Source organism: Macaca mulatta, chromosome 14 (assembly GCF_049350105.2).
Source record: "Macaca mulatta isolate MMU2019108-1 chromosome 14, T2T-MMU8v2.0, whole genome shotgun sequence".
Taxonomy (NCBI): Eukaryota; Metazoa; Chordata; class Mammalia; order Primates; family Cercopithecidae; genus Macaca; species Macaca mulatta.
The window spans coordinates 11250676-11275402 of NC_133419.1; the positions used below are offsets into that span (position 1 = coordinate 11250676).

Sequence of the window (24727 nt, forward strand, 5' to 3'; positions counted from 1 at the left end):
AAGCTCTGCCTGCTGCCAGGAGTGGAAGGTGAAGAATTTGTTCCCAACTCCAGTTGAGGCTTTTGATTCCCTCAAAGCACTTCACCAAATCAAAGCCAGTCACAGAGAATGGAGGAAACACCTGCCCAAAATACCCACCGTCCAGAGAGATTAATGTGCTTTGTTCTTCCTGACCAAGACTCGCAACCACATTCTGAGGACGCTCCAGTGCCCCTGTCTCATACATTCCAAAGGAAGCTGAAGCTATAGAGACAACAATCAATCAGGGGCTGATGGTGGTGCTTTTGGGGGTCTAGGAGAGCCCAAGGCCCTGATATTTTAAAATGTCCTCCTCCTCGGCATCTCCAGCAAGTTGCCACTGCTGGTGAGCTTCACTGTCTGCCCCGTTGACACGATGGGTTTCTAACAGGGGACGCCATTGATGGAAGGTCTGTGAAGACAATGCTCGGCAAACCCCTGACAGATGTCGTCTCATTTGACTCAGCAACTCAGGGTGGGGTGGGGGAAATTCACAGAATAGAAATTCATTTATTTCACAAATACATGTTGAATTTTTACTATGTGCCAGGCATAGTACCTGCCGAGTCAAGCCCTCGAGGGAAAAAAAGCCTTTAGTCAACGTTCGAGCTCACATTCTAATTCTCAACTTCGTGATTTGTTAATCCATCTTATAGGCGAAGAAAGCGAGGCATAGACAAGGAGCCGAGCTGACACACTGGCTAGATGCGGGTAGGGGTCTGAGCCATCACTCCCACCCGGAGGCGCGGTCTCCATTCCTCGGAAGCCCTTGGTACGGCCCCGTTCCCCGCTGAGTTCTGGGCTGCAGCGGCAGCACTCTGCTCTAGCACTAACTCAAGCTGCCAGGGCAGCGTCAGCGGACAGATGAAAACATGCGGGGACCTGCTGGCTACCAGCCGGGGTTCCGCAAGCTCAGGTCTTGGGCGGGGCGCGGAGGGTCAGGCCCCGCCCCTCGCACGACGGCCTTAAGTGTGCGCACGCGCAGGGGGTCGCGCTTTCTCCGGGCGGCGACACCGCCTCCAGCCTGGGACGTCAGCGGCGCGCGACGTGCTTTGCTATATAAATGCGGTGGCGCCCGGCGTAGGGACACTTCGGTCCTGAGTGCTTGGGCGTTCGGTCGTTTGCCGGCGTAGCGGCCAGCGCTTGAGCCCGCCCTTGCTCTTCGCTGTGGCATGGCGGACGAGGGGAAGTCGTACAGCGGTCAGTGCTGGTCCTCGGGTCGGGAACCGGCTATCTGGGGCGCGGGTGGGCGGCGCCGGCCTAGGCCTCAGCCTCCGGGGCGTGAGGCCGCCAGGGGCCCGACGTCCGCGGGGAGCGGCGCGCGGGGGGTCGGGGGCACTCGAGGTGGATTACCGAGTTGTTGACTCCTGGATTCCTCCTGGAATCCTGGTGTTGGGGGACCTGCGGCTCGGAGCGGGTGGCTCGGGGGTAGGGGGACGGGATTCCTTTGAACTTTGTGGGTGGTTGATGCCTGTCAGTTCGGTTTGGCGGCCTGACTCTTCCTTTAATGTGAGTTAGTGCCCTACTCATGGGCTGCCCTGGTGCCCTATTTTTTACTGCGTCCAGTCGGTCTTGAACCCTCGGGCCTGGGCTTTGGCTTAATATTCGAGACTTACACATCAACTGGATGTTCCAGTCTGAACACTACACTGGGTGTTAGTTCTTTGTAGTAGTTAGGAGTGCATGGTGGAGGTTGAAACCGTGAATTTAAAACTCTCCTCTTCCACCCCTTTAAAGTGGAATAACAACAGTATTTCTTAAGAGTTGGGGGGGAAGTAGGGGGGAAAATGAGATCATTCCTATCAAGTGCCTGAAGCATAGTGGCCGGTACTGGAGAACAGTTCTCAATGAATGTTAGCTGCGCCTTCTGTGTTCTTTTTTCCTAGGGTCATTTGTTGAGATTCATTGTTTACAGAGTGCTCGGTATTAGGCAGATCTCTTTTGGGAGTTAGGGACCCTTTTTAAGACGCTAGTCCTGCACAGCATGAATCAGATCATATTCCTGGAGAGCATTCCAGGGTCCCTGGTTAAGCACCCTAGCCTGGCACTACCACTAGAGCCTGAGTCTAGAAATTGTCTCCTGAGTTAAAGGGCATTTCTGGCCAAGGAATCGAAGAGCTCCTCAGAAAACTTCAAAGTGGCAATTTGAGAACAAGGAGAATTTTTAGAGGATCCTTAAACTGATCATATTTGTAACTGGCATCTGTACTGTATAGACAAAGTATTGAGTGGCAGATTTCAGGTGGCTTTCAGAGGTCTGATTTGTGTTCACTTACACTTTGGGGTCTCACATTTATACATTCTGCTTCTAATTCCAGTTTCTACTTCATTTTTCAAAAGCCCTGCACAGATTTCCAATAACTTTTCCTTGATGCTGACCTCCCACAGAGAGAGTTCTTTCCTGTGGACAGGCAGCGGAGTTTGCATGGAGATGGCCTGTGTAGTTAGTATGTATCTCTTCCAGTAGTTCAGAGTAGAAACTATGATTGCCACACCAAGCCGGACCAGTTACTTCTAATTTGTGTTCCTGTTTCTAACTCCAGAACACGATGATGAACGCGTTAATTTCCCTCAAAGAAAGAAAAAAGGCCGGGGTCCCTTCCGGTGGAAATATGGTGAAGGAAACCGTAGGTCTGGAAGAGGCGGTTCTGGTATTCGGTCTTCCCGCCTGGAGGAAGATGATGGAGATGTGGCAATGAGTGATGCCCAGGATGGTCCCCGAGTACGATAGTAAGTGACCAGTTGGTCTGGTTTGAATTTAGTGGCTCATGAGATTATATGGCCCTTTTACTGTCCATGTCATTTTCCTTCCCACCTGTTATAGTGAGAAATGCCAGGACTAGCTTAGCGATTGAACAGTCTTAGTTTAGTCCCGCCAACACAGTGCAGGAAGGTCTTTGAGAAGACTTTCCTAGCATTTGTGGTCATTTTATCCTCTGTTTACCCACAGCAACCCCTATACCACCCGACCTAACCGTCGGGGTGATACTTGGCATGATCGAGATCGCATTCATGTTACTGTGCGGAGAGACAGAGCTCCTCCAGAGAGAGGAGGGGCTGGCACCAGCCAGGATGGGACCTCAAAGAACTGGTTCAAGATTACAGTGAGTACTTTGAGCAAGTAGATGGTACAGTAGAGATCGGAGGCCACGCTCAGAGTAGAGATGTTTAATTTTATTCCACAAAAATTATTCTTTTTTTTTTTTTCGAGACGGAGTCTCGCTCTGTCGCCTAGGCTGGAATGCAGTGGCCGGATCTCAGCTCACTGCAAGCTCCGCCTCCGGGGTTCACGCCATTCTCCTGCCTCAGCCTCCCGAGTAGCTGGGACTACAGGCACCTGCCACCACGCCCGGCTAGTTTTTTTATTTTTTAGTAGAGACGGGGTTTCACCGGGTTAGCCAGGATGGTCTGGATCTCCTGACCTCGTGATCCGCCCGTCTCGGCCTCCCAAAGTGCTGGGATTACAGGCTTGAGCCACCGCGCCCGGCCTTTTTTTTTTTTTTTTTTTAATGGAATCTTGCTCTGTCATCCAGGCTGGAGTGCGGTGGCGTGATCTCGGCTCACTGCATCCTCCGCCTCCTGGGTTCAAGCGATTCTTCTGCCTCAGCCTCCTGAGTAGCTGGGACTACAGACACCCACCACCACGCCCAGCTAATTTTTATATTTTTAGTAGAGACAAGGTTTCACTGTATTGGCCAAGCTGGTCTTGAACTGCTGACTTCGTGATCCGCCCGCCTTGGCCTCCCAAAGTGCTGGGATTATAGGCATGAGCCAGCGCGCCCAGCCCAAAAATTATTCTTGTTAGCTGATTACGCCATAGTCAAGTATCTGTCTCTTCTCCTAGGAATCAGTATCTTCCAACACCTTAGAGCAGGTTCAGAGAAGGGGTGGAAGAGAAATACGAAAACTGTGGTTGTGGAAGGAGTAATTCCTCTGGATGTCTTCATTTGGCTCAGGCTGAGTATGGGGCTTGGAGTCCATGAAGTTCTCTGAGGGACAGGCAAGGTGTAAATAATATCTTGAAACTTTTAGAATAAAAAAAATTGATTTTTTTTTTTTTTTTTTTGAGACGGAGTCTCGCTCTGTCGCCCAGGCTGGAGTGCAGTGGCGCAATCTCGGCTCACTGCAAGCTCCGCCTCCCGGGTTCACGCCATTCTCTGGCCTCAGCCTCCTGAGTAGCTGGGACTACAGGCGCCCGCCACTGCGCCCGGCTAATTTTTTCTATTTTTAGTAGAGACAGGGTTTCACCATGGTCTCAATCTGCTGACCTTGTGATCCGCCCGCCTCGGCCTTCCAAAGTGCTGGGATTACAGGCGTGAGCCACCGCGCCCGGCCGATTTTTTTTTTTGGAGGGATTATAAGCGTAAGTGGGCTGGGTACAGTGGCGCATGCCTGTAATGCCAGCAGTTTGAGAGGCCGAGGTGGAGGATCACTTGAGGCTGGGAGTTCAAGACCAGTCTGGGAAATACAGCAAGACCCCTTCTCTACAGGAAATTTTAAAATTAGCCAGACATGGTGGTGCATGCCTGTAGTCCTGGCTACTCCAGAAGACTGAGACAGGAGGATCGCTTGAGCCCAAGAGATGAAGGCTGCAGTGAGTTATGATCGCACCACTGCACTCTAGCCTGAGTGACAGAGTGAGGCCCTATTACTAAGAAAATATAGCAAGTGTTGGCCAGGTGTGGTGGCTCATGCCTGTAATCCCAGCACTTTGGGAGGCCGAGGCAGGTGGATCACCTGAGGTCAGGAGTTCAAGACCAGTCTGACCAACGTGGTGAAACCCCATCTCTACTAAAAATACAAATAATTAGTCAGGCGTGCTTGTAATCCCAGCTACTCGGGAGGCTGAGGCAAGAGAATCGCTTGAACCTGGGAGGTGGAGGTTACAGTGAGCTGAGATCGTGCCATTGCATTCTAGCCTGGGCAACAAGAGCGAAGCTTTGTCTAAAAAAAAAAAAAAAAAAAAAGAATATAGTAAGTGTAAGTAGACAGAAAGGAAGTTAAAGAATCTATGTATGTCTCAAGTAGAAAACCTAGTACTGGTCCTTTTTTTAGGTAGTCTTTTAAAGTTTGGTAGAAGGTATAAAAGGCATTGTGTTGGGTCTGCTATTCAGCCTTACTTATCGTTCCCTTCTTTGCTCTTTCTCTCATTTCTAGATTCCTTATGGCAGAAAGTATGACAAGGCATGGCTCCTGAGCATGATTCAGAGCAAGTGCAGTGTGCCCTTCACCCCTATTGAGGTAAGACAAGGCCTGAGTGGCTGGCCAGGCATCAGGGATGGTGAAGGGGCAAGCTGGACTCCCAGTGTAATGCCCCTCCCCAAGGGGCTCTGGACTCCCAGTGTAATGCCCCTCCCCAAGGGGCTCTGGACTCCCAGTGTAATGCTCCTGTTTCCTCTTGCAGTTTCACTATGAGAATACACGGGCCCAGTTCTTCGTTGAGGACGCCAGCACTGCCTCTGCATTGAAGGCTGTCAACTATAAGATTTTGGATCGGGAGAACCGAAGGGTGTGTTTAAAGGACCTGGCTTGGCTGGAGGTGGAAGTTGGTGCTCAGAGCAGGGACTGGGTCTTGGTCTGGGTCTTGCGGCTTAGGCGTCTCTAGAGTTTTCTGTGCCCTTTGTGTCTTCCCTCCAGATATCTATCATCATCAACTCTTCTGCTCCGCCCCACACTATACTGAATGAACTGAAGCCAGAACAAGTAGAACAGCTAAAGGTGAGGCAGGCTCAAATTAGATGTTTCCAACCCAGTCTTACCACTTCTCACACCCCCACCCCACTCATACCACTCCAGTGACCACTAAACCCTTCTTTTACCTCTGTAGCTGATCATGAGCAAACGATACGATGGCTCCCAGCAAGCCCTTGACCTCAAGGGCCTCCGTTCAGACCCAGGTTGGTTGACAGCAGTAGTTCTCAGATAGGTGGTGACAAGGTGGAATTTGTCAGGGAGGGAAAGTTTGAGGATGTTTTACTGTTAATGCTGCCCTGGGCAAACCCTTCAGCCTTCCCTTTCCTTCCCTTCTGCTTCCTGAAGATTTGGTGGCCCAGAACATTGACGTTGTCCTGAATCGCAGAAGCTGTATGGCAGCTACCCTGAGGATCATTGAAGAGAACATCCCTGAGGTAAGGCCTTTGGCCCAGTATTAGGCATGAGGAAGCAGGGTGGGTTAGATAGGATGTGGCTGGAGGGCAGATTCGTCTCTGATCCACTTGCTGGTGGTGCTTTCTCTAAACTCTTTTCTCCTCACAGCTATTGTCCTTGAACTTGAGCAACAACAGGCTATACAGGCTGGATGACATGTCTAGCATTGTTCAGAAGGCGCCCAACCTGAAGATCCTAAACCTTTCTGGAAATGAAGTGAGAATTGATCGCTTGGCTATATTTTTGAAGGGATGGGTAGAGCGTGTAGAGAGTTTGTCTGGTGATGGCAAGAGGCAAGAGAGAGAACTCGGGCCAGATGCGCTGGTTTGCGACTGTAATCCTAACACTTTGGGAGGCCAGGACAGGAAGATCACTTAAGGCTAGGAGTTCACTTGCCTGTAGTCCAGGCTGCTCCTGGGGGCTGAGGTGGGAGGGTTGCTAGAGCACAGGAGTTCAAGGCTGCAGTGAGTTATGATTGCGCTGTTGCATTCTAGCTTGAGCAACCTGTCTCAAAAATTTTTTTTTTTTTTTTTTTTTTTTTTTTGAGACGGAGTCTCGCTCTGTCGCCCAGGCTGGAGTGCAGTGGCCGGATCTCAGCTCACTGCAAGCTCCGCCTCCCGGGTTCCCGCCATTCTCCTGCCTCAGCGTCCCAAGTAGCTGGGACCACAGGCGCCGCCACCTCGCCCGGCTAACTTTTTGTGTTTTTAGTAGAGACGGGGTTTCGCCGTGTTAGCCAGGACGGTCTCGATCTCCTGACCTTGTGATCCGCCTGTCTCGGCCTCCCAAAGTGCTGGGATTACAGGCTTGAGCCACCGCGCCCGGCCAAAAAATTTTTTTTAATTTAAAAAATAAATTAGTCAGGCATGATGTCACATGCCTGTAGTCCTAGATACCCAGGAGTCTGAGGTGGGAGGATCTCTTGAGTCCAGGAGTTTGAGGCTGCAGTGAACTATGATCATGCCACAGCACTGAACTTGGGTGACAGAGTGAGACCCTGTCCCCCCCAAAAAAAGAAAATTTTAAGAGATTAAAAAAGAAGATTTCAGAGCTAAGCGTAGGTACTGGGGGTATGGGGATCCAGTTGGCTGTCTTCACCAGGGTCTCCTCCCTTTTTTCCTTCCACCATTTGCAGTTGAAGTCTGAGCGGGAGTTGGACAAGATAAAGGGGCTGAAACTAGAAGAGCTCTGGCTCGACGGAAACTCCTTGTGTGACACCTTCCGAGACCAGTCCACCTACATCAGGTCAGTTGTAGCCTGTGTCTCCCCTCCTGGGGACCTTCACCCCCTGGGAGGCTGAGCTAATGCATCCTGACCAGGGCCCGTCTGCGGAGATGTGCAGCCCTGAGCTGGAACCACCTGTCCTTTGGGAGGATCACGTGCTCCCCACTTTGGTCTGTCTATGTCTTCCAGCTTTGTCCTGAGATCCTTTCTCTTCTCTTCTGACCTGACTATCTGTTTGCTGGGTCTGTGGCCTTTCTCTTTCTTCCTGGACACAACCTTTTCTAGAATCTCCCTACCCTGTTGTTCCAGGAAAGGCATCTCTCCTTTCTACTCTGACCAGAGGGTATTTGTACATACCCTATAGATGGAGTGGCCTTATACCAAGAGCCTGATGTCCGTGGGCGGAGGAAGCCCTCCCTACCTGGGACTTCCTTACTGAGATGGGCCTTCCGTCCTTTGTACTGTGATGGTCCCTCTTGCCCTTGCGCGAAGAGGGACACTTTTCTCAGGATCCACTTGCCCAGGGTTGTTGCCTGGGCATTCCTGCCCATGCTGAGGTTGAGGCCTCCTAGGGGCTGGTGGCATGCAATCTGTCTATCTCCCTGAAGAAGAAACCTGGGTTCCCCAAGACGTGATCAGAGCTGGGGCCCCGCCAGCAGGCGAGGGAATCCCAAGGCAGGTGCTGGGCGTGGAGGCCACGGGGGCATAGGCTACCAAGGAGACAGAGAACTGAGCCCCTCGGGGGCGCTGCCTCTCCCTCACTCACACACTGCACGTCACCCTGTTTGGCCCCGGTGGATGGCTGGTTAGCCAGAGACGGGTAAGATTCCTCAGGGAAGGAACAACCTAAGACAGGCACAGTCGCAGAGGGGCCATCAGGAGATAACTTGGGGGCAACAGAGGTGGGGCATGGACCCTCACCCCCACAATCCTGCAAGGGCCTGAACCCTCACACCTTCTGAGGGAGGTCTCCTGCCCCCATGGCTGCTTTGCTCCCCACGCCCAGCTCAGATCGGGACCCAGGTAGCAGACAGAGACCTGGCCAACAGCAAGTGCCCACTCACCACAGCAAGGATTTGTTTCTCATTTCTACCTTGGACCACAGGGATGGGGCAGCTGAAAGAAAGGGCTGTGTCAGTTTCTCCCTTTTTTCCCTCATTTTTCTAGATGCTCTTTTGCCTTGTAGTTCTTTTCCCTTTTTCTTTGCTTTCTCTTTCTTTTTCTTCTGTGTCTTCTATACCTCCCCATCTCTGCCTTGCCCCTGCCCCATCTTGCCTTTTTCTCTTTTTCCTCCTTTTCCTCTCCTTTCTTACTCCTTGGCTTCTCCTCTTCCTGAGCCCCACCTGCTCATCTCCCTGCCCCAACATCCTGTGCCATCCCTGTGGTGTGTTTGGGTCTTGGCCAAGGCCAGACCTGGCAGAACTGATGGATACCTGGTGAGGCAGCGGAGCCCCTGGGCTCCCACCCCATTCCCTCCTCCCGGGGCTGCACAGGTGAGTAGGTGGAAGGTAAGGGGGGCAGGGAGGGGAAAGAGGTCCTGGGCTTAAAGCCTAGGTTTGGAGTACTGCTCCTTGACACTCAGGGTCAGGCAGAGAGAAAAGAGACAGCCTTCAAGGCAGTCCATGTCTGGGTGCCCCGGGTCAGGTGGGGAGTGGGGCCATTTTTCCCTGAGCACAGGCTGGGAGGGAGTGGAGGGATGAGCAGGATGGGATGGGCTGTCCCTCGGGTTTGGTATATTTGCTCCTAGAGCAGCCCAGGAGGCACGGTGGCTCTGAAGCATCACTTACTTCTGTCCCGTTCTTGACAGCGCCATTCGCGAACGATTTCCCAAGTTATTACGCCTGGTAAGTCCATAATTTTTTCATTCTAACAAGCACAGTGTCTCCCACTCACAAGGATTCCTGGATAGTTTTCTTTTTCTTTTTATTATTTTTTTTTTTTTGAGGCGGAGTTTCACTCTTATCGCCCAGGTTGGAGTGCAACGGCGTGATCTCAGCTCACCGCAACCTCCGCCTCCCAGGTTCAAGCGATTCTCCTGCCACAGCTTACTGAGCCCGAGTAGCTGGGATTACAGGCATGTGCTACCACGCCTGGCTAATTTTTGTATTTTTAGTAGAGACAGGGTTTCACCATGTTGGCCAGGCTGGCCTCAAACTCCTCACCTCAGGTGATCCATCCACCTTGGCCTCCCAAAGTGCTGGGATTATAGGCGTGAGCCACCTTGCCAGGCCGTTTATGGAGTCTTGCTCTGTTATCCAGAGTGCGGTGCAATCTAGACTCACTGCAACCTCCGCCTCCTGGGTTCAAGCGATTTTCCTGCCTCAGCCTCCCAAGTAGCTGGGATTACATGCATGTGCCACAACGCCCAGCTAATTTCTTTGTGTATTTTTAGTAGAGACGGGGGTTTCACCATGTTGGCCAGGATGGTCTTGAACTCCTGACCTCAACTAATCCATCCACCTTGGCCTCCCAGTGTGCTGGGATTACAGGCATGAGCCACTGTGCCCAGCCTGGATTCCTGGATACTTTTCATGATACTTTTATACGTGACTTCTGATCCTTCTCTGTTAGTTCTTTAGTCTACTTATGCATCCAGCCTTTTTCTCTCTGGTTTAAACTGTCAACTTTTGTTTTGTTTTTGAGACAGGGTCTCGCTCTGTCATCCAGGCTGGAGTGCAGTGGCACAATCGTAGCTTACTGCAACCTTCGCCTGCCAGGTTCAAGTGATCCTCCCACTTCAGCCTCCCAAATAGCTGGGACTACAGGCACACACCACCACGCCCAGCTGATTTTTGTATTTTTTTTTGGTAGAGATGGGTTTTGCCATGTTGTCCAGGCTGGTCTAAAACTCCTGGGCTCAAGCCATCTGCCTGCCTCGGCCTCCCAAAGTTCTGGGATCACAGGTGTGAGCCACTGTGCTCAGTCTACACTGTCAACTTTTATTTCCTTTCCACAGGATGGCCATGAGCTACCCCCGCCAATTGCCTTTGATGTTGAAGCCCCCACGACGTTACCGCCCTGCAAGGTAGGAAGCATGGACTGAGTAAGAACTTATGTGTGGAGAGAATACTGCTTCCATGTTCCTAATATCTTGTTTGATTTCAGGGAAGCTATTTTGGAACAGAAAACTTGAAGAGTCTGGTCCTGCACTTCCTACAACAGTAAGTATCCCAGGGCCCCCTCTGCCCACCCCGGGGTTGGCAGGGAAAGGTGGGCAGACCCAGGCACACCTCAGCCTCACTCTTTTGGGGTTTTTTTTGTTTGTTTGTTTGTTTTTTGGACAGTGTCTCACTCTGTCACCCAGGCTGGAGTGCAATGATGTGATCTTGGCTCACTGCAACCTCTGCCTCCCAGGGTTCAAGTGATTCTCCTGCCTCAGCCTCCCCAGTAGATGGGACTACAGGCGTGTGCCACCACACCTGGCTAATTTTTGTATTTTTCTTTTTTTTTTTTTTTTTTTTTGAGACGGAGTCTCGCTCTGTCGCCCAGGCTGGAGTGCAGTGGCCGGATCTCAGCTCACTGCAAGCTCCGCCTCCCGGGTTTACGCCATTCTCCTGCCTCAGCCTCCCGAGTAGCTGGGACTACAGGCGCCCGCCACCTCGCCCTGCTAGTTTTTTTGTATTTTTAGTAGAGACGGGGTTTCACCATGTTAGCCAGGATGGTCTCGATTTCCTGACCTTGTGATCCGCCCGTCTTGGCCTCCCAAAGTGCTGGGATTACAGGCTTGAGCCACCGCGCCCGGCCAATTTTTGTATTTTTCATAGAGACGGGGTTTCACTGTGTTGGCCAGGCTAGTCTCCAACTCCTGACCTCATGATCCGCCTGCCTTATCCTCCCAAAGTGTTGGGATTAGAGTCATGAGCCACCGCGCCCAGCCATTTTGTTTGTATTTTTAGTAGAGACAGGGTTTTGCCATGTTGCTCAGGCTGGTCTTGAACTCCTGGGCAAAAGCTGTTCATCTGCCTCAGCCTCCCAAAGTGCTGGGATTACAGACATGAGCCTCCATGCCCGGCCACAACTCACTCTTGGGAGCTACTGGGTCCTTTTATGGCTCTAGACCACATAGTTCATACTTTCTCTTTTGATTTTCCCATAGGTACTATGCAATTTATGACTCTGGAGACCGGCAAGGGCTCCTGGATGCCTACCATGATGGGGCCTGCTGTTCCCTGAGCATTCCTTTCATTCCTCAGAACCCTGCCCGGTGAGTATCACATCCCAGAATCTCCCCGGGACCACTGGGTTTCCCAGCAGATACAAGGGAGCACCTGCTGGCAGCACTGCTCTGAACACCACGTCCAATCCTCTTATTCCCCCAGAAGCAGCTTGGCCGAGTATTTCAAGGATAGCAGAAATGTGAAGAAGCTTAAAGACCCTAGTAAGTGTGTGATATGAACAAAATACGATGGGAAAAGGGCATGGGAAGGAATCAGTCATAGAACTCAGGAGTATGTGGCAGCACCGCTGAGCTTTCTCCTCCACCCACAGCCTTGCGGTTCCGGCTGCTGAAGCACACGCGTCTCAACGTTGTTGCCTTCCTCAACGAGTTGCCCAAAACCCAGCATGACGTCAATTCCTTCGTGGTAGACATAAGCGCCCAGACAGTAAGCTCCTGTTGGTGCCCTGACAGAAGCCTAAAATTGGGGTGGGGGTGGCATTTAATAGACAAGGGGGGGCACTCAGGCTCTGAGAAGTGTACATTGTACCCGATGCTGCTTCTCTTTCAGAGTACACTGCTGTGTTTTTCTGTCAATGGAGTCTTCAAGGAAGGTAAGAATCTCTGGAGTCCTGAGTTTGTAGCATGGTCCCACCCCCAGCTGGAATTTTCCTCAGCACTCTTAGCCTCCCAGCTACTTTCTCTCCCATTTTCTTTTTGAGCTCCTTCTCCCATTCTGAACCCAAGCCGTCTTGGCTTGGCCTGCCTCTCCACCTGTCCTTTCTGGCTATGGGAAAAGCCTGGGGATTAGGAGGACTTTGGAGTCAGGCAGTTCTTAGTTTCCATCCCAGTTTTGGTTGTGTGGGGCTGCGGACAAGTAACATTACCTCTAAGACAGATTCTTTATTTGTAAGTTGGGGTTAAGTAATAGCCATCTCATAGTGGTGCTATAGGAAGTAACTGAAGTGACTTACAAAGTGCTTGGCCTGGGGCCTGGCACACAGATGCTATCAGTGGATTAGTAGTAATTACTTTTTTTTGAGACGCACGCACGCACTCTGTCACCAGGCTGGAGCGCAGTGGCGCAGTCTTGGCTCACTGCGACCTCCGCCTCCTGGGTTCAACTGGTTCTCCTGCCTCAGCCTCCCAAGTAGCTGGGCCTATAGGCGCGCACCACCACGCCCAGCTAATTTTTGTATTTTTAGTACAGACGGGGTTTCGCCATGTTGGACGGGATCCACCTGCCTTGGTCTCCCAAAGTGCTGGGATTATAACCATGAGACACCACGCCCGGCCGTAGTTATTACTATTGTCCTTTCTGACCTGACCTTTCACCCCACCTCTGCTTCCCTTATACCCTTATATACTTAATCATCCCTCTCTGACCCGCTAGGATTCTTTGTATCAAAGAAGACCATGATTCAAGAAGCTGTTTGTAAACATAAAGCACTAGTGACCCTAAGGTGTCGTTGCTGTTCTCATTGCAGTGGACGGAAAGTCCCGGGATTCTTTGCGAGCCTTCACCCGGACGTTCATTGCTGTTCCTGCTAGCAATTCAGGGTAAGTATTCTGCTTTTCACATTGGATACCAGTCCTAATCATGGCCAACAGTGTGGTAATTGGAAGGTAGAGTCAGTCTTTGGGGTGATTTCAGAAAGGCAACAGGAAATCAGGGAAAGCTCACATAGTAGTTAAGAGCAAGTTAGTTAATAGCTTGGCTCTGGAATTGTGCCGTCTGGGTTTTCATCCTGGCTCCACCACTTCCAGCAAGTAGGCTGCTGCCTCATCTGAAAATTCATTTAACAATATTCACTGCCTAAGTTTGTCGTGAGGATGAATAAAAGAGCTAAGAACTGTCCATGGGTTGGGAGAACTCTAGTGTGTTTGGTAGATAATCCTTCCAAACATTGATTCCATGGGAGGGGATAAATGATAAAAGGTAACAATAGCTAAGGGGGGAGGGAGGGACCTTGTGGATATTGAAAGAATCAGAGAATAGGAATGATGGGAGGATGACGTTATCTGTCTAGCTTTTTAAGTGCTCTTTGTCCTCAAGGCTATGCATTGTAAACGACGAGCTATTTGTGCGGAATGCCAGTTCTGAAGAGATCCAAAGAGCCTTCGCTATGCCTGCGCCCACGCCTTCCTCCAGCCCAGTGCCCACCCTCTCTCCAGAGCAGCAGGAAATGTTGCAGGCATTCTCTACCCAGTCTGGCATGAACCTCGAGTGGTCCCAGAAGTGAGTACTGGGCATGTGTAGGACGGGGTGAACTGAAGGAGGGCTAGTAGTAAATAATGAGAGCTCCTGATGGTTTTTTTGTGTGTGTTTTTAGTTTTTTTTTATAGAGACAAGTTCTTGCTCTGTCATCCAGGCTTGAGTGTAGTGGTGATCATAACTCACTGTAGCCTCTAACTGCTGAGCACAAGCTATCCTCCCACCTCAGCCTCCAGAGTAGCTGGGCCTATAGGCATGTGCCACCTTTTTTTTTTCTTTTTGAGATGGAGTCCTGCTCTGTTGCCCAGGCTGGAGTGCAGTGGTGCGATCTTGGCTCATTGCAACCTCTGCCTCCCAGGCTCAAGCAATTCTCCTGCCTCAGCCTCCCGAGTAGCTGGGATTACAGGCACATGCCACCATGCCTGGCTAATTTTTTGTATTTTTTTTTTTTTTTGGTAGAGACAGGGTTTCACTATGTTGGCCAGGCTGGTCTTGAACTCCTAACCTCGTGATCTGCCCACTGTGGCCTCCCAAAGTGCTGGGATTACAGGCGTGAGGCACTGCGCCCAGCCAGATTTTTATTTGGTTGTTTTGAGACAGGGTCTCACTCTGATGCCCAGGCTGGAGTACAGTGGTGCAATCACAGCTCACTGCAGCCTCAACTGCTAGGGCTCAGGTGATTCTCCCACCTCAGGCACCTGAGTAGCTGGGATTACAGGCATAGGCCACAGCACCTGACTCATTTTTTTGTATTTCCTTGTAGAGATGGGGTTTCACCATGTTGCCCACCTAGGCCTCCCAAAGTGCTGGGGTTATAGGTGTGAGTTACCGTGCCTGGGTTCCTGAAATTTTAAAAGGCAAAGCTTTTGGCTGCTTAAAAAAACCTAATAGTTGGCCAGGCAAGGTGGCTCACATTTGTAATCCCAGCACTTTGGGAGGCTGAGGCATGCATATCATGAGGTCAAGAGATCAAGACCTTCCTGGACAACATGGTGAAACCTCATCTGTACTAAAAATACAAAAATTAGTGGGGCTTGGTGGTCCATGCCTGTAGTCCCAACTACTCGGGAGGCTGAGGCAGGAGAATTGCTTGAACCCAGGAGGCGGAGGTTGCAGTGAGCCGAGATCGTGCCACTGCACTGCAGCCTGGTGACAGAGCAAGACTCCGTCTCAAAAACAAAAAACCAAAAAACCCTGATAGTCTACAAAAAATTTGCCTGTGCATAAATTAGCATAATTTTTTTTTTTTTTTTTTTTTTTGAGATGGAGTCTCACTCTGTCCCCCTGGCTGGAGGGCAGGGGCGCGATGTTGGCTCACTGCAAGCTCCACCTCCCGGGTTCCCACCATTCTCCTGCCTCAGCCTCCTGAGTAGCTGGGACTACAGGCGCCCACAACCGCGCCCGGCTAATTTTTTGTATTTTTAGTAGAGATGGGGTTTCACCGTGGTCTCGATCTCCTGACCTTGTGATCCGCCCGCCTCGGCCTCCCAAAGTGCTGGGATTACAGGCGTGAGCCACCGCGCCCGGCCTAGCATAAAAATTTTTAAAGGTTGCCGGGCGCGGTGGCTCACGCCTGTAATCCCAGCACTTTGGGAGGCCGAGGTGGGCGGATCACGAGGTCAGGAGTTCGAGATCAGCCTGGCTAACATAGTGAAATCTGTCTCTACTAAAAATACAAAAATTAGCTGGACATGGTGGTGGCGCCTGTAATCCCAGCTACTCGGGAGACTGAGGCAGGAGAATGACTTGAACCTGGGAGGCAGAAGTTGCAGTGAGCCAAGATCGCACCATTGCACTCCAGCCTGGGCGGCAGTGAGACTCCATCTCAAAAAAAAAAAAACGTTAAAGGCAAATGGAAGTTCCTTTTCATATACTGTTCTGCAACTTAGTTTCTTTACTTACACCATGAACATCTTTCCCTACCACTGTAAAAAGTATCTTGGACTTCTTGACAGCTATTTAATATTCCTTATCTTTGATAAGCCATTGGTAGAACATTTGGACTTTTACTAATTTCTCATTTGTATAAATAGTGCAAGGATGTATAAGAATGTACATATTTGTTGGCAAACCTGGGTGCTTTTATGGAATGGACTTCCAACTGGCATTTAGGGGTCAGAGTTCTTACAGAGCTGCCTGTTCTTCCACTCCAGGTGCCTTCAGGACAACAACTGGGACTACACCAGATCTGCCCAGGCCTTCACTCATCTCAAGGTAAGGTCTGGAAATACAGTGGCAAAAACACTAGGATCTCTGGGCCTTCCGGAGGTCAGGTTAGCTGGGGTTGCTGAGTGGAGATGGTAGGCCTGCCTCTACTGACCTTCATTTTTCTCCAGGCCAAGGGCGAGATCCCAGAAGTGGCATTCATGAAGTGATTGTAGTCATGCCCCAGAAGCAGCCTCCCCTGTAAATAGTCCTTGGATATTACCATCTGGTTGTCGTCTGTCATCTCCTCCTGTCTGGCCCTAGGCCGCCCCGTGACTGTGACCGAGGGAGGGAGGGCTGCCTGATCCCTCTCCTCGCCTGCCCTGGAAGCCTTCAGAAGATTGAGCCTCACTGATGCCCGGAAGCCAAAGCTTACTTTGTAGAACTGACACTAAACTACCCGAAGGATTTAGGTGCTTTGTGTACTTAACCCCAGGACCTCCTTACTTTTTAATATAAAGAGTGATGTTGTATTTTGTGTTCTGCGTTCTGGATTGGTTGTCTCCTCCCAGCCCTGAGCGGGAGGGCGGGCCCTCTAGCGGGGCGGGGGAGGGGGGGGCCAGGGAGGGCGGGAGGCGGCTCCGCGACAGGAAGTCCCACCCCGGAAGTCGGCTGGCCATGGCGGCGCCTTGGAGGCGGTGGCCCACGGGGCTGCTAACTGTGCTGCGACCCCTGCCCACGCGCCGGCCCCTGCAAGGCGCGACGCTGCAACGGGATGTGTTGCTCTTTGAGCATGATCGGGGCCGCTTCTTCACCATCCTCGGGCTGTTCTGCGCTGGCCAGGGCGTCTTCTGGGCCTCCCTGGCTGTGGTAGCCGTGTCCCGGCACCCGGTCCGGGTGAAGCCTCTGGATGCGGAGGTCCCAAACCGTGGCCCCTTCGACCTGCGCTCCGCGCTCTGGCGCTATGGTCTGGCCGTCGGCTGCGGCGCCATCGGTAAGACGTGGGCTGGCTTCCCACTATGGCAACGTGGGGTGGCGGGACACGACCTTCCCTATACAGGCAGGGAGAGTTGGGGGTTCCCTATACAAGAGTGGTGGGCGGGCTTAACCCTACAGAAATTCGAAACACTGGCCGGGCGTGGTAGCTCATATGCTGGGAGGCCGGAGGCGGGCGGATCACTAGGTCAGGACCTCGAGACCATCCTGGCTAACACCATGAAACCCCGTCTCTACTAAAAATACAAAAATTTAGCTGAGTGTGGTGGCAAGCGCCTGTAGTCCCAGCTACGCGGGAGGCTGAGGCAGGAGAATCAATTGAACCCGGGAGGCGGAGGTTGCAATGAGCCGAGATCACGCCACTGCACTCCGGCTCAGTCGCACTGCGGTCTCAGAAAAAAAAAAAAAAAAAGCGAAACACTTGTGTCCCTGAGCGCTGTGCCCTGTCATAGTGTAGGCCGAGGTCTGCCCTTCACTCTGCGACCTTAAGCAAGGTCCTTAAAGCTCTTCCTCCTCCCATTAAAATGGAAACAGATGTCTACTAAGGTTGTTGGGAGGAGTAACAGGATTGTGGTGTATAAGAGGAGCTCAGTACTGCACAGAGCGACAGAGCGAAACTCAGTCTCGAAAAAGCTCAGTAAATATTACTTTCATCCCCAAGATTTCTTATTCAGAGGGCACTGGAAAGGTCGGTACTTAGACGTTCAGTGAAAACCCCTCACCCCGAACTCTGCCCTTCCTGCAGGAGCCCTCGTACTCGGTGCTGGTCTTCTCTTCTCTCTCCGGTCTGTGCGCTCAGTGGTGCTTCGAGCTGGAGGGCAGCAGGTGACCCTCACCACTCATGCCCCTTTTGGCTTGTGGGCCCATTTCACAGTTCCTTTGAAGCAGGTATCTTGCATGGCCCACCGAGATGAAGTCCCTGCCATGCTACCTCTGAAAGTCAAAGGCCGACGCTTCTATTTCCTCTTGGACAAAGCTGGACACTTCCCTAACACAAAACTCTTTGACAATACTGTGGGTGCCTACCGGAGCTTGTGAAGAAACAACCTCAAGTCACTCACCTCTCCAACAGGGGGATAAAAGCTGAACCTTGGGGAGCCAGGTGTGTTGGTTCACACCTGTTGTAATCCCAGCACTTTGGGAGGGTAAGGCAGGAGGACTGCTGGAGCCCAGGAGTTTGAGACCAGCCTGGGCAACATAGCGAGACCTTGTCTGTATTTACAAAAAAAAAAAAAAAAGTCAATCTTAGAATGGAGTAACAATCAGGTCACACAAGGAGGTTAAGATTCATTAACAACAAATAAAGGAGCAGTCATCCCTAGGGCAGCTGCGTAACAGTACCTCTAAGTTTCAATCCATGTCTGCTTAGCCTTCACTCCTTCCTCCTATCTAGTTGTACTTTAACATCAAAAACTCACAAGATGAAGACAGTAATATAATATTTTGGTACAAAAACAGCTGTAGGAAGAGGAGGAGGGGGGCCTGTCATTACGTTTCCCCCCTGAAAGGAAAACTAAGACTCCCAACATAAACAGGGCCTTGTGGGGGCAAGAGGATTGCAGGCACTTGGGCATGGAGTCTTTGGCTGCAGGAAGCACTCTGGTTATTCTTCAGGAATGGGAAAGGCGTGGCCCAAAGAGAGCATCTGTCTCAGAGCTCCACTCAGGGTCACCCCTCTCCAGAGGCCGGTGTGGGGTGGCTTCAGACTTCCACTGCACGACCTGGAGCACCAAGACCACACACCACAATACCAAATTCACCCAAGAAGAGGTCTGTGGGAGACAGGGACAGGAGTGTCAGGAATGGGACCATTTCAAATCCAGTCCTTCCCACCCACACACCACTCTTAACTGCTGAATTTCAGGCTGACAACCCCCTCAGCTCCTCTCACTGGTGAGCCAAGCTCATGATACACTGGTGAGCACCCACACAGCTACAGATACTTATGTGAATCTTTCCTTCTATCCTTGGGTCTCACTTCGGCATTGTGTAGGTTGGAGTAAAACTGCAGAGCAGTTCCAGGGGGTCTCCATGGAATTTTCTGGGCTTCAGAACAGCTGTGAGGTCAAAGAGACAGTTGTGAGAAAGGGTGATAGTTTATATCCGAGGCACACCTGTGCCCAGTGCCCTGTGAGTTGAGAGCAACTGATGGGGATAAAAAGGAAATTACAGGACCCTGGTGCAGAGGGAAGGTAGCCCCAGCCAGGCTTCCCTCCCTCTCCCATTACCTAATTGTAGTGTTCAGGGAGATGATGGAGTTGCAGAGAGACCTGGTGCCAAATCGAAGGATACAGGCAGACACCAAGACCAGGAAGATGGCTATAGCTGAGATGGCCAGTGCAATGCGCAGCCCTATAGAACCTCTGAGAGGGAGAGAACAAGCCTTGTGGTGGAGGCGAGGCTCATCCTACCTCAGACCCTGGCCCTCAGGGTTGGGCAGTCACCTGTGGCAGTCCTCAATGCAGCTGCTGTAGATCCAGAAGAGCAGAAGCAGGAGGCAGTAGAGGGCCAAGAGGCCAGAGGCCCCAGCTACAAAGTAGCAGAGGGATGGTGCGGAGGGATGGGATAAGGCCAGGGAGGAGCCATTCAGGGTGGCGACACCATACAGGGGACATCTACCACTGAAGGAGCCCTGTGGAGAGAAGCTGCTGAGTCCTAGATTTCAGGTTAATGCCTCTGGATGCAGTGTCTTGGTAGGTGTTAGTGATAACCTAGGCCACGACCATTCCAGGAAGTTATTTGTGCACTGTCAGTTCCTATTTCTGGGACAGAGATATTGATGGAGAGGGCCTGTTGGGGAATCAAACAGTGGCCAGAAGGATCAGAAAATAGCCAATGACTATAGAATACAACGAGCTTCAGAGAAGCCTCATTAATTCTGGTCTTTGTGCAGAAACCTTAGAGTAAACCCAGGCCTTGTATATCCTTCAACAAATAACTACCTCTGAGGGTTTTTTTGTTGTTTTGTTTTTTGAGATGGAGTTTCGCTCTTGTCACCCAGGCTGGAGTGCTACCGCACGATCTCGGCTCACTGCAACCTCCGCCTCCCAGGTTCAAGCGATTCTCCTGCCTCAGCCTCCCAAGTAGCTGGGATTACAGGCATGAGCCATCACACCCGGCTAATTTTTGTATTTTTAGTAGAGGCGGAGTTTTGCCATGTTGGCCAGGCTGGTCTCTAACTCCTGACCTCAAGTCATCTGCCTGCCTCGGCCCCCCAAAGTGCTGGGATTACAGGCGTGAGTCACCGCGCCCTGCGGATCTCTGAGGTTTTCTCATGGTGTAAAATAGGCACACTAGTGCCTACTTTATAGGCATTAAATGAACCCATGTTTACTAACCAGATTACCTGGCTGGGGTAAACGATGTAAATTATTGGCTTCTACCTTTACGTCAGCCTTTTCTACATCTCTTATTTTGTCATTTAATACACTGTGCTGCAATCATGTGGCATCTTGATCATCTCCACTACACTATGCTTTATTTCCAGACAAAGCTCAGCACAAAAGGCTTCTGATTTAACGGATGGACGCAGGTTCCGCATCGACTTCTCTTTCAGAACCACAGTAAGGTCAGCAGGAGCCACGAAACCCGACTCCATCTAGTGCTTTAAGACGGTACTGACCCGTCCCTTTGGCGAGAGTACAACTTCGAAGTATGACCTGGCCCAGAGTAGCCACAAAGCGCGATTAGCCTCGCTGCATTTCAGGTACAGGCCGGTGCCAGCCGTGCCTTACCAGGTCCACCGGCTCCAAGCAGCAGCGAGCTCGGTCGGAAAGCGACAGTGGCCTCGCCACGTCAGGACCGGCCAGCTCCCCAGCCTACCTGACCCCGCCCTGCAGCCGCACCTGGGTCCGAGTCAGCGCCGCCGCCGCCACGGCCCCGCACAGGAAGGCGGCAGCAAACAGCGCAAGCTCGACGCGCTGCAGCCAGGGCAGCGCCATGGCGCCCTGACCACCAGGAAGCGCCGCCACAGCCTCAACCCGGCCAAACCCCACCTTATCCGGCGCGACCCACGAAAATGGAGACGTCACTTCCGGGGGCGGGATTTATTTACAAAGATGGAAGCGCTCACCTACTCAGAGCGGCAAGTACAGCGAGTAGTCCGAGAGCGCCCACCGGCGGGCGGGGCGGCTGGTGCGGCCGATCATGGGCAGCTTCTGCACGTAGCGGGAGGCCGGGCTAGGCCCGTACGGCGCGGGGAATGCAGTCTGGAAAAGGCGCCCGCGGCAGCGCCTCCCAGCCTGCCGCCCGGCGATGATGAAACGAAAGTGCGGGGCGCCGCGCGGGGCGAAACGGCTCTTCTGGAAGACGTCGCGGGTGCCGGTCCCGGGGCCCTGCTGCCGGGGTGCCCCGCGCGCCCGATGCACGCGCGGCAGGGGCCTGCTCTCAGAGGCCGCTGGCCCAGAGGCCGACGTGGGGCCGCCTCCGCCGCTGCCCCGGGGGCTCTCGTCGCCCTGCGGGCTGACCATGGCGCTTGCCGTCAGCTGCGGCATCTTCCGCACCGAGTCAGGGGCTGTCGCCGGCTCCTTCTTGTCCCCGGGCGGCCGCGGAGCGGTGGGTGCAGGTTGGCCGGTGCCGAAGCGTGTGGCCAAGCTGTCACCGAAGAAGGCGTAGAGCTCCCGGTAGATGTCCGCCAGGGTCACCGAAAGAGAAGGGTCCTCCTGCCCCGCTCCCCCTGGCGGCAGCGGGAGACCGGACCCAAAGCTGGGCTCTGCACCGCCCCCGGAGGACGACTCTTGCAAGAGAAGGCTATCCCATGGCAGGTCGTCCAGGCGCCGGCACCCCCTGCCACCTGGGCCACCCCTGTTGGGCTCTGCTGCCTGGGCCTTCATCTTCAGCAGTCGCTCTACGGCCACCTGTAAAAGCCAAGGACTAAGATAGGCAAAAAATTCGAGGAACCTGGGCCCATCAAATATTCCAAAGTAAGCCTGCTTGGCTGCTAAGCTCATGCAGGGGAGGGAGGCTGGAAGGGGATGGTACTCACCAGAATGGCTCCATAGACTTTGTGCCCATCTGCTTTGACCTGTGCATTAGATACTGAATAATCATCCAGCACAGCCTGCAAGTTTGTCCAGTACGTGGACAGGTGTGGGTACAGGACTCGTTCTACTGCCTGGAAGAGAAGGAATGCAGTTAGCGTCTCTTTGACACTTACTCCCTCTCTAGGACCCTTTCCCATGAAACACCTACCTTTATTTCTGATCCTAGACAGAGCTCAATCCTCCTAAATTCCCTGACTGGCATATTCAGCCATACATTTATTTGGAACCTACTGTATACCTAAGCTAGACATTGGGAATAAAGGTACAAAGGTAGATAATAAAGTGTCACAAAAGAAGTAGACAATAAAAAGTGTACCCAGTATCACTACCCTGTGTGCCAAGGGCTAAAACAATGCTCATTGCTAACAACTCCAAAATTTAGTTTGCATACTGCTACCCCATACAATCAGGCAAGTACTGGCTTCACTGAGATGTAAACTGAGACTCAGTTCAAACAATCTGCGTAAAAACCACCAACCAGAGACTTGGACTCTGATTATACAATTTAAAATCCTGTGATTGGCCAGGCGCAGTGGCTCACGCCTGTAATCCCAGCACTTTGGGAGGCCGAGGCTGAGACCTCCTGAGGTCAGGAGTTCAAGACCAGCATGACCAACAAGGTGAAACCCCGTCTCTACCAAAAATACAAAAATTAGCTGGGCGTGGTGGCAGGTGCCTGTAGTCCTATCTACTAGGAAGGCTGAGACAGGAAAATTGCTTGAACACGGGAGGTGGAAATTGCAGTGAGCCAAGACCGCGCCACTGCACTCCAGCCTGGACGATGGAGCAAGACTTCATCTCAAAAAAAAAATCCTTGGCCGGGCGCGGTGGCTCACGCCTGTAATCCCAGCACTTTGGGAGGCCGAGGCGGGCGGATCACAAGGTCAGGAGATCGAGACCACGGTGAAACCCCGTCTCTACTAAAAATACAAAAAATTAGCCGGGCGCGGTTGTGGGCGCCTGTAGTCCCAGCTACTCGGGAGGCTGAGGCAGGAGAATGGCGTGAACCCGGGAGGCGGAGCTTGCAGTGAGCCGAGATCGCGCCACTGCACTCCAGCCTGGGCGACAGAGCGAGACTCCGTCTCAAAAAAAAAAAAAAAAAAATCCTGTGATTAATTTGGGGGAAAGCAAAACTTCAAATAAATGACGTTTGTGATGGGCTTTGATGAATGAGGCAGAGTTCTATGGTCATTCATCCACAGCACGAACATTTGAAAGTGTTGACAAAATTCTCAAATTCCTAAAAAATATAACTTACTGCTGTCTTGAGAATATGAAAGCTTCAATAATTCTGTAACTATGGAAGACACTGAAACAGTAGTTAAGAATTAACTATAAAGAGGCTGGGCATGGTAGCTCACGCATATAATCCCAGCACTTCAGAAGGCGAGGCGGGTGGCTCACGAGGTCAGGAGTTCAAGACCAGCCTAGCCAAGATGATGAAACCCTCTCTACTAAAAATACAAAAATTAGATGGGCGCAGTGGCAGGTGCCTGTAATCCCAAAGATGTTCATCATCATGTGTATATAACATTAGTAATCCTAACAATAAGAAAAATAAAGGCATGCTGGGTGCGGTGGCTTACACCTGTAATCCCAGCACTTTGGGAGGCCGAGGCAGGCGGATCGCCTGAGTTCAGGAGTTCAAGACCAGCCTGACCAACATGGAGAAACCCGTCTCTACTAAAAACACAAAATTAGCCGGGAGTGGTGGCACGTGCCTGTAATCCCAGTTACTTGGGAGGCTAAGGGAGGAGAATCGCTTGAACCTGGGAAGCGGAGGTTGCAGTGAGCCGAGATCGTGTCACTGCACTCCAGCCAGGGCGACAGAGCAAGACTCCGTCTCAAAAAACAAAAAAAAAGCCTGGCACGGTGGCTCATGCCTGTAATCGCAGCACTTTGGGAGGCCAAGGCTGGCGGATCACGAGGTCAGGAGATCGAGACCATCCTGGCTAACACGGTGAAACCCCATCTCTACTAAAAAATACAAAAAATTAGCCAAGCGTGGTAGCAGGCGCCTGTAGTCCCAGCTACTCGGGAGGCTGAGGGAGGAGAATGGCATGAACCCGGGAGGTGGAGCTTGCAGTGAGCCGAGATCGCACCACTGCACTCCAGCCTGGGCGACAGAGCAAGACTCCATCTCAAAAAAAAAAAAAGGAAATAAAGCTGTCATTATTTATACATGATATGATATGATCATCTATATTAAAACCTCCAAAGAAGCTATAATTAGCAATGATAGTTTAAGAAAGCAGCTGGACAGTACTTGCCTGCTGATTGTATAGGGTGGCAGTTTGCAAACTGTAAATTTATGTTGCTAACAATAAGCATTACATATGCCCTCTTGGCCCTTCACCCATATGACAGTGATAGCGGGGTCACTATTATCTGTCTTTATACCCTGTATGTATCCCCAGTGCTTAGCAAAGTAACTGGATAGTTTAGGAAGATAGGAATGTAAAAGTGAATTACATTTCTATACATGAGCAAGAAACTAACACCATAAAGACCCCATTACAACAGCATCGAAGGACAGCAAGAATCTAGGAATAGTTTGTGGGTTTTTTTTGTTGCTTGTTTGGGTTTTTTTTTGAGACAGTCTCACTCCGTCACCCAGGCTGGATGGAGAGCAGCAATCTGGCTCACTTCAGCCTTGACCTCCCAGGATCAAACAATCCTCCCACCACAGCCTCCCAAGTAGCTGGGACGAAAGGTGCATGCCAATCACGCTAGGTTTTTTCTGTTTTTTGGGGTTTTTTTAAGATGCAGTTTCACTCTTGTTGCCCA

The 24727-nt window shown here is 51.6% G+C and overlaps 4 protein-coding genes across 21 annotated transcripts in view; 2 read left to right on the plus strand and 2 right to left on the minus strand.

The window, feature by feature from the left end:
* Nucleotides 1-39: 39 nt before the first annotated feature.
* NXF1 (nuclear RNA export factor 1) lies at nt 40-16439 on the plus strand. 12 transcript variants are annotated; one of them, XM_077962523.1, is made up of 22 exons: nt 40-364; nt 675-790; nt 2562-2748; nt 2969-3122; nt 5176-5259; nt 5423-5527; nt 5656-5736; nt 5846-5915; nt 6058-6146; nt 6274-6381; nt 7298-7407; nt 9194-9230; nt 10343-10411; nt 10492-10547; nt 11483-11590; nt 11706-11764; nt 11875-11990; nt 12114-12156; nt 13030-13102; nt 13599-13781; nt 15911-15971; nt 16094-16439. In XM_077962523.1, the coding sequence occupies exons 3-22, from the start codon at nt 2714-2716 to the stop codon at nt 16130-16132; spliced, it is 1680 nt and encodes a 559-aa protein (XP_077818649.1). In that variant the 5' UTR covers nt 40-364; nt 675-790; nt 2562-2713; the 3' UTR covers nt 16133-16439. The 12 variants fall into 12 exon arrangements, 7 of the variants coding, with proteins under 7 accessions (XP_077818649.1, XP_077818650.1, XP_077818648.1 ...); XR_013403619.1 differs by lacking the exons at nt 40-364; nt 675-790 and adding an exon at nt 1105-1218 and having other exon boundaries at nt 13599-13827; nt 15870-15971; XM_077962524.1 differs by lacking the exons at nt 40-364; nt 675-790 and adding an exon at nt 1105-1218 and having other exon boundaries at nt 2562-2779; nt 2934-3122.
* A 121-nt stretch (nt 16440-16560) lies between these two features.
* TMEM223 (transmembrane protein 223) lies at nt 16561-18236 on the plus strand. The gene is made up of 2 exons (XM_015113958.3): nt 16561-16896; nt 17644-18236. Exons 1-2 carry the CDS (start codon nt 16581-16583, stop codon nt 17934-17936), a joined length of 609 nt encoding a protein of 202 aa, XP_014969444.3. The 5' UTR covers nt 16561-16580; the 3' UTR covers nt 17937-18236.
* Nucleotides 18166-20874, minus strand: TMEM179B (transmembrane protein 179B). 4 transcript variants are annotated; one of them, NM_001194702.2, is given in 5 exon segments: nt 18166-18670; nt 18877-18955; nt 19127-19261; nt 19343-19530; nt 20744-20874. In NM_001194702.2, coding segments are annotated over 5 exon segments (660 nt in total). In that variant the 5' UTR covers nt 20840-20874; the 3' UTR covers nt 18166-18508.
* Nucleotides 20875-20929: 55 nt separating this feature from the next.
* TAF6L (TATA-box binding protein associated factor 6 like) overlaps nt 20930-24727 on the minus strand; it is a 180559-nt gene continuing 176761 nt past the window's right edge. For all 4 annotated transcript variants that reach the window (XM_077962525.1, XM_015113954.3, XM_077962526.1 and 1 more), the window contains 2 exons: nt 21883-22011; nt 20930-21754 (listed from right to left, as the gene is read on the minus strand). In XM_077962525.1, coding sequence (XP_077818651.1) covers nt 20975-21754; nt 21883-22011 — 909 coding nt within the window. In that variant the 3' untranslated portion in view covers nt 20930-20974. The remainder of the gene's footprint in view (nt 21755-21882; nt 22012-24727) is intronic.

Excerpts from the sequence above, each read along its gene's own strand:
- TMEM223 (XM_015113958.3), top strand. The coding sequence starts at position 16,581 with ATGGCGGCGCCTTGGAGGCGGTGGCCCACGGGGCTGCTAACTGTGCTG. Across the intron at positions 16,897-17,643 it reads CGTCGGCTGCGGCGCCATCG|GAGCCCTCGTACTCGGTGCT; the intron begins GTAAGACGTGGG and ends CCCTTCCTGCAG.
- TMEM179B (XM_077961326.1), bottom strand. The coding sequence starts at position 20,839 with ATGGCGCTGCCCTGGCTGCAGCGCGTCGAGCTTGCGCTGTTTGCTGCC. Across the intron at positions 19,531-20,743 it reads CGGCGCTGACTCGGACCCAG|GGCTCCTTCAGTGGTAGATG; the intron begins GTGCGGCTGCAG and ends TTCTCTCCACAG. Across the intron at positions 18,956-19,168 it reads ATCCTTCGATTTGGCACCAG|CTGTTCTGAAGCCCAGAAAA; the intron begins GTCTCTCTGCAA and ends TTGACCTCACAG.
- NXF1 (XM_077962519.1), top strand. The coding sequence starts at position 1,191 with ATGGCGGACGAGGGGAAGTCGTACAGCG. Across the intron at positions 5,528-5,655 it reads TGGATCGGGAGAACCGAAGG|ATATCTATCATCATCAACTC; the intron begins GTGTGTTTAAAG and ends TCTTCCCTCCAG. Across the intron at positions 11,991-12,113 it reads TAGACATAAGCGCCCAGACA|AGTACACTGCTGTGTTTTTC; the intron begins GTAAGCTCCTGT and ends CTTCTCTTTCAG.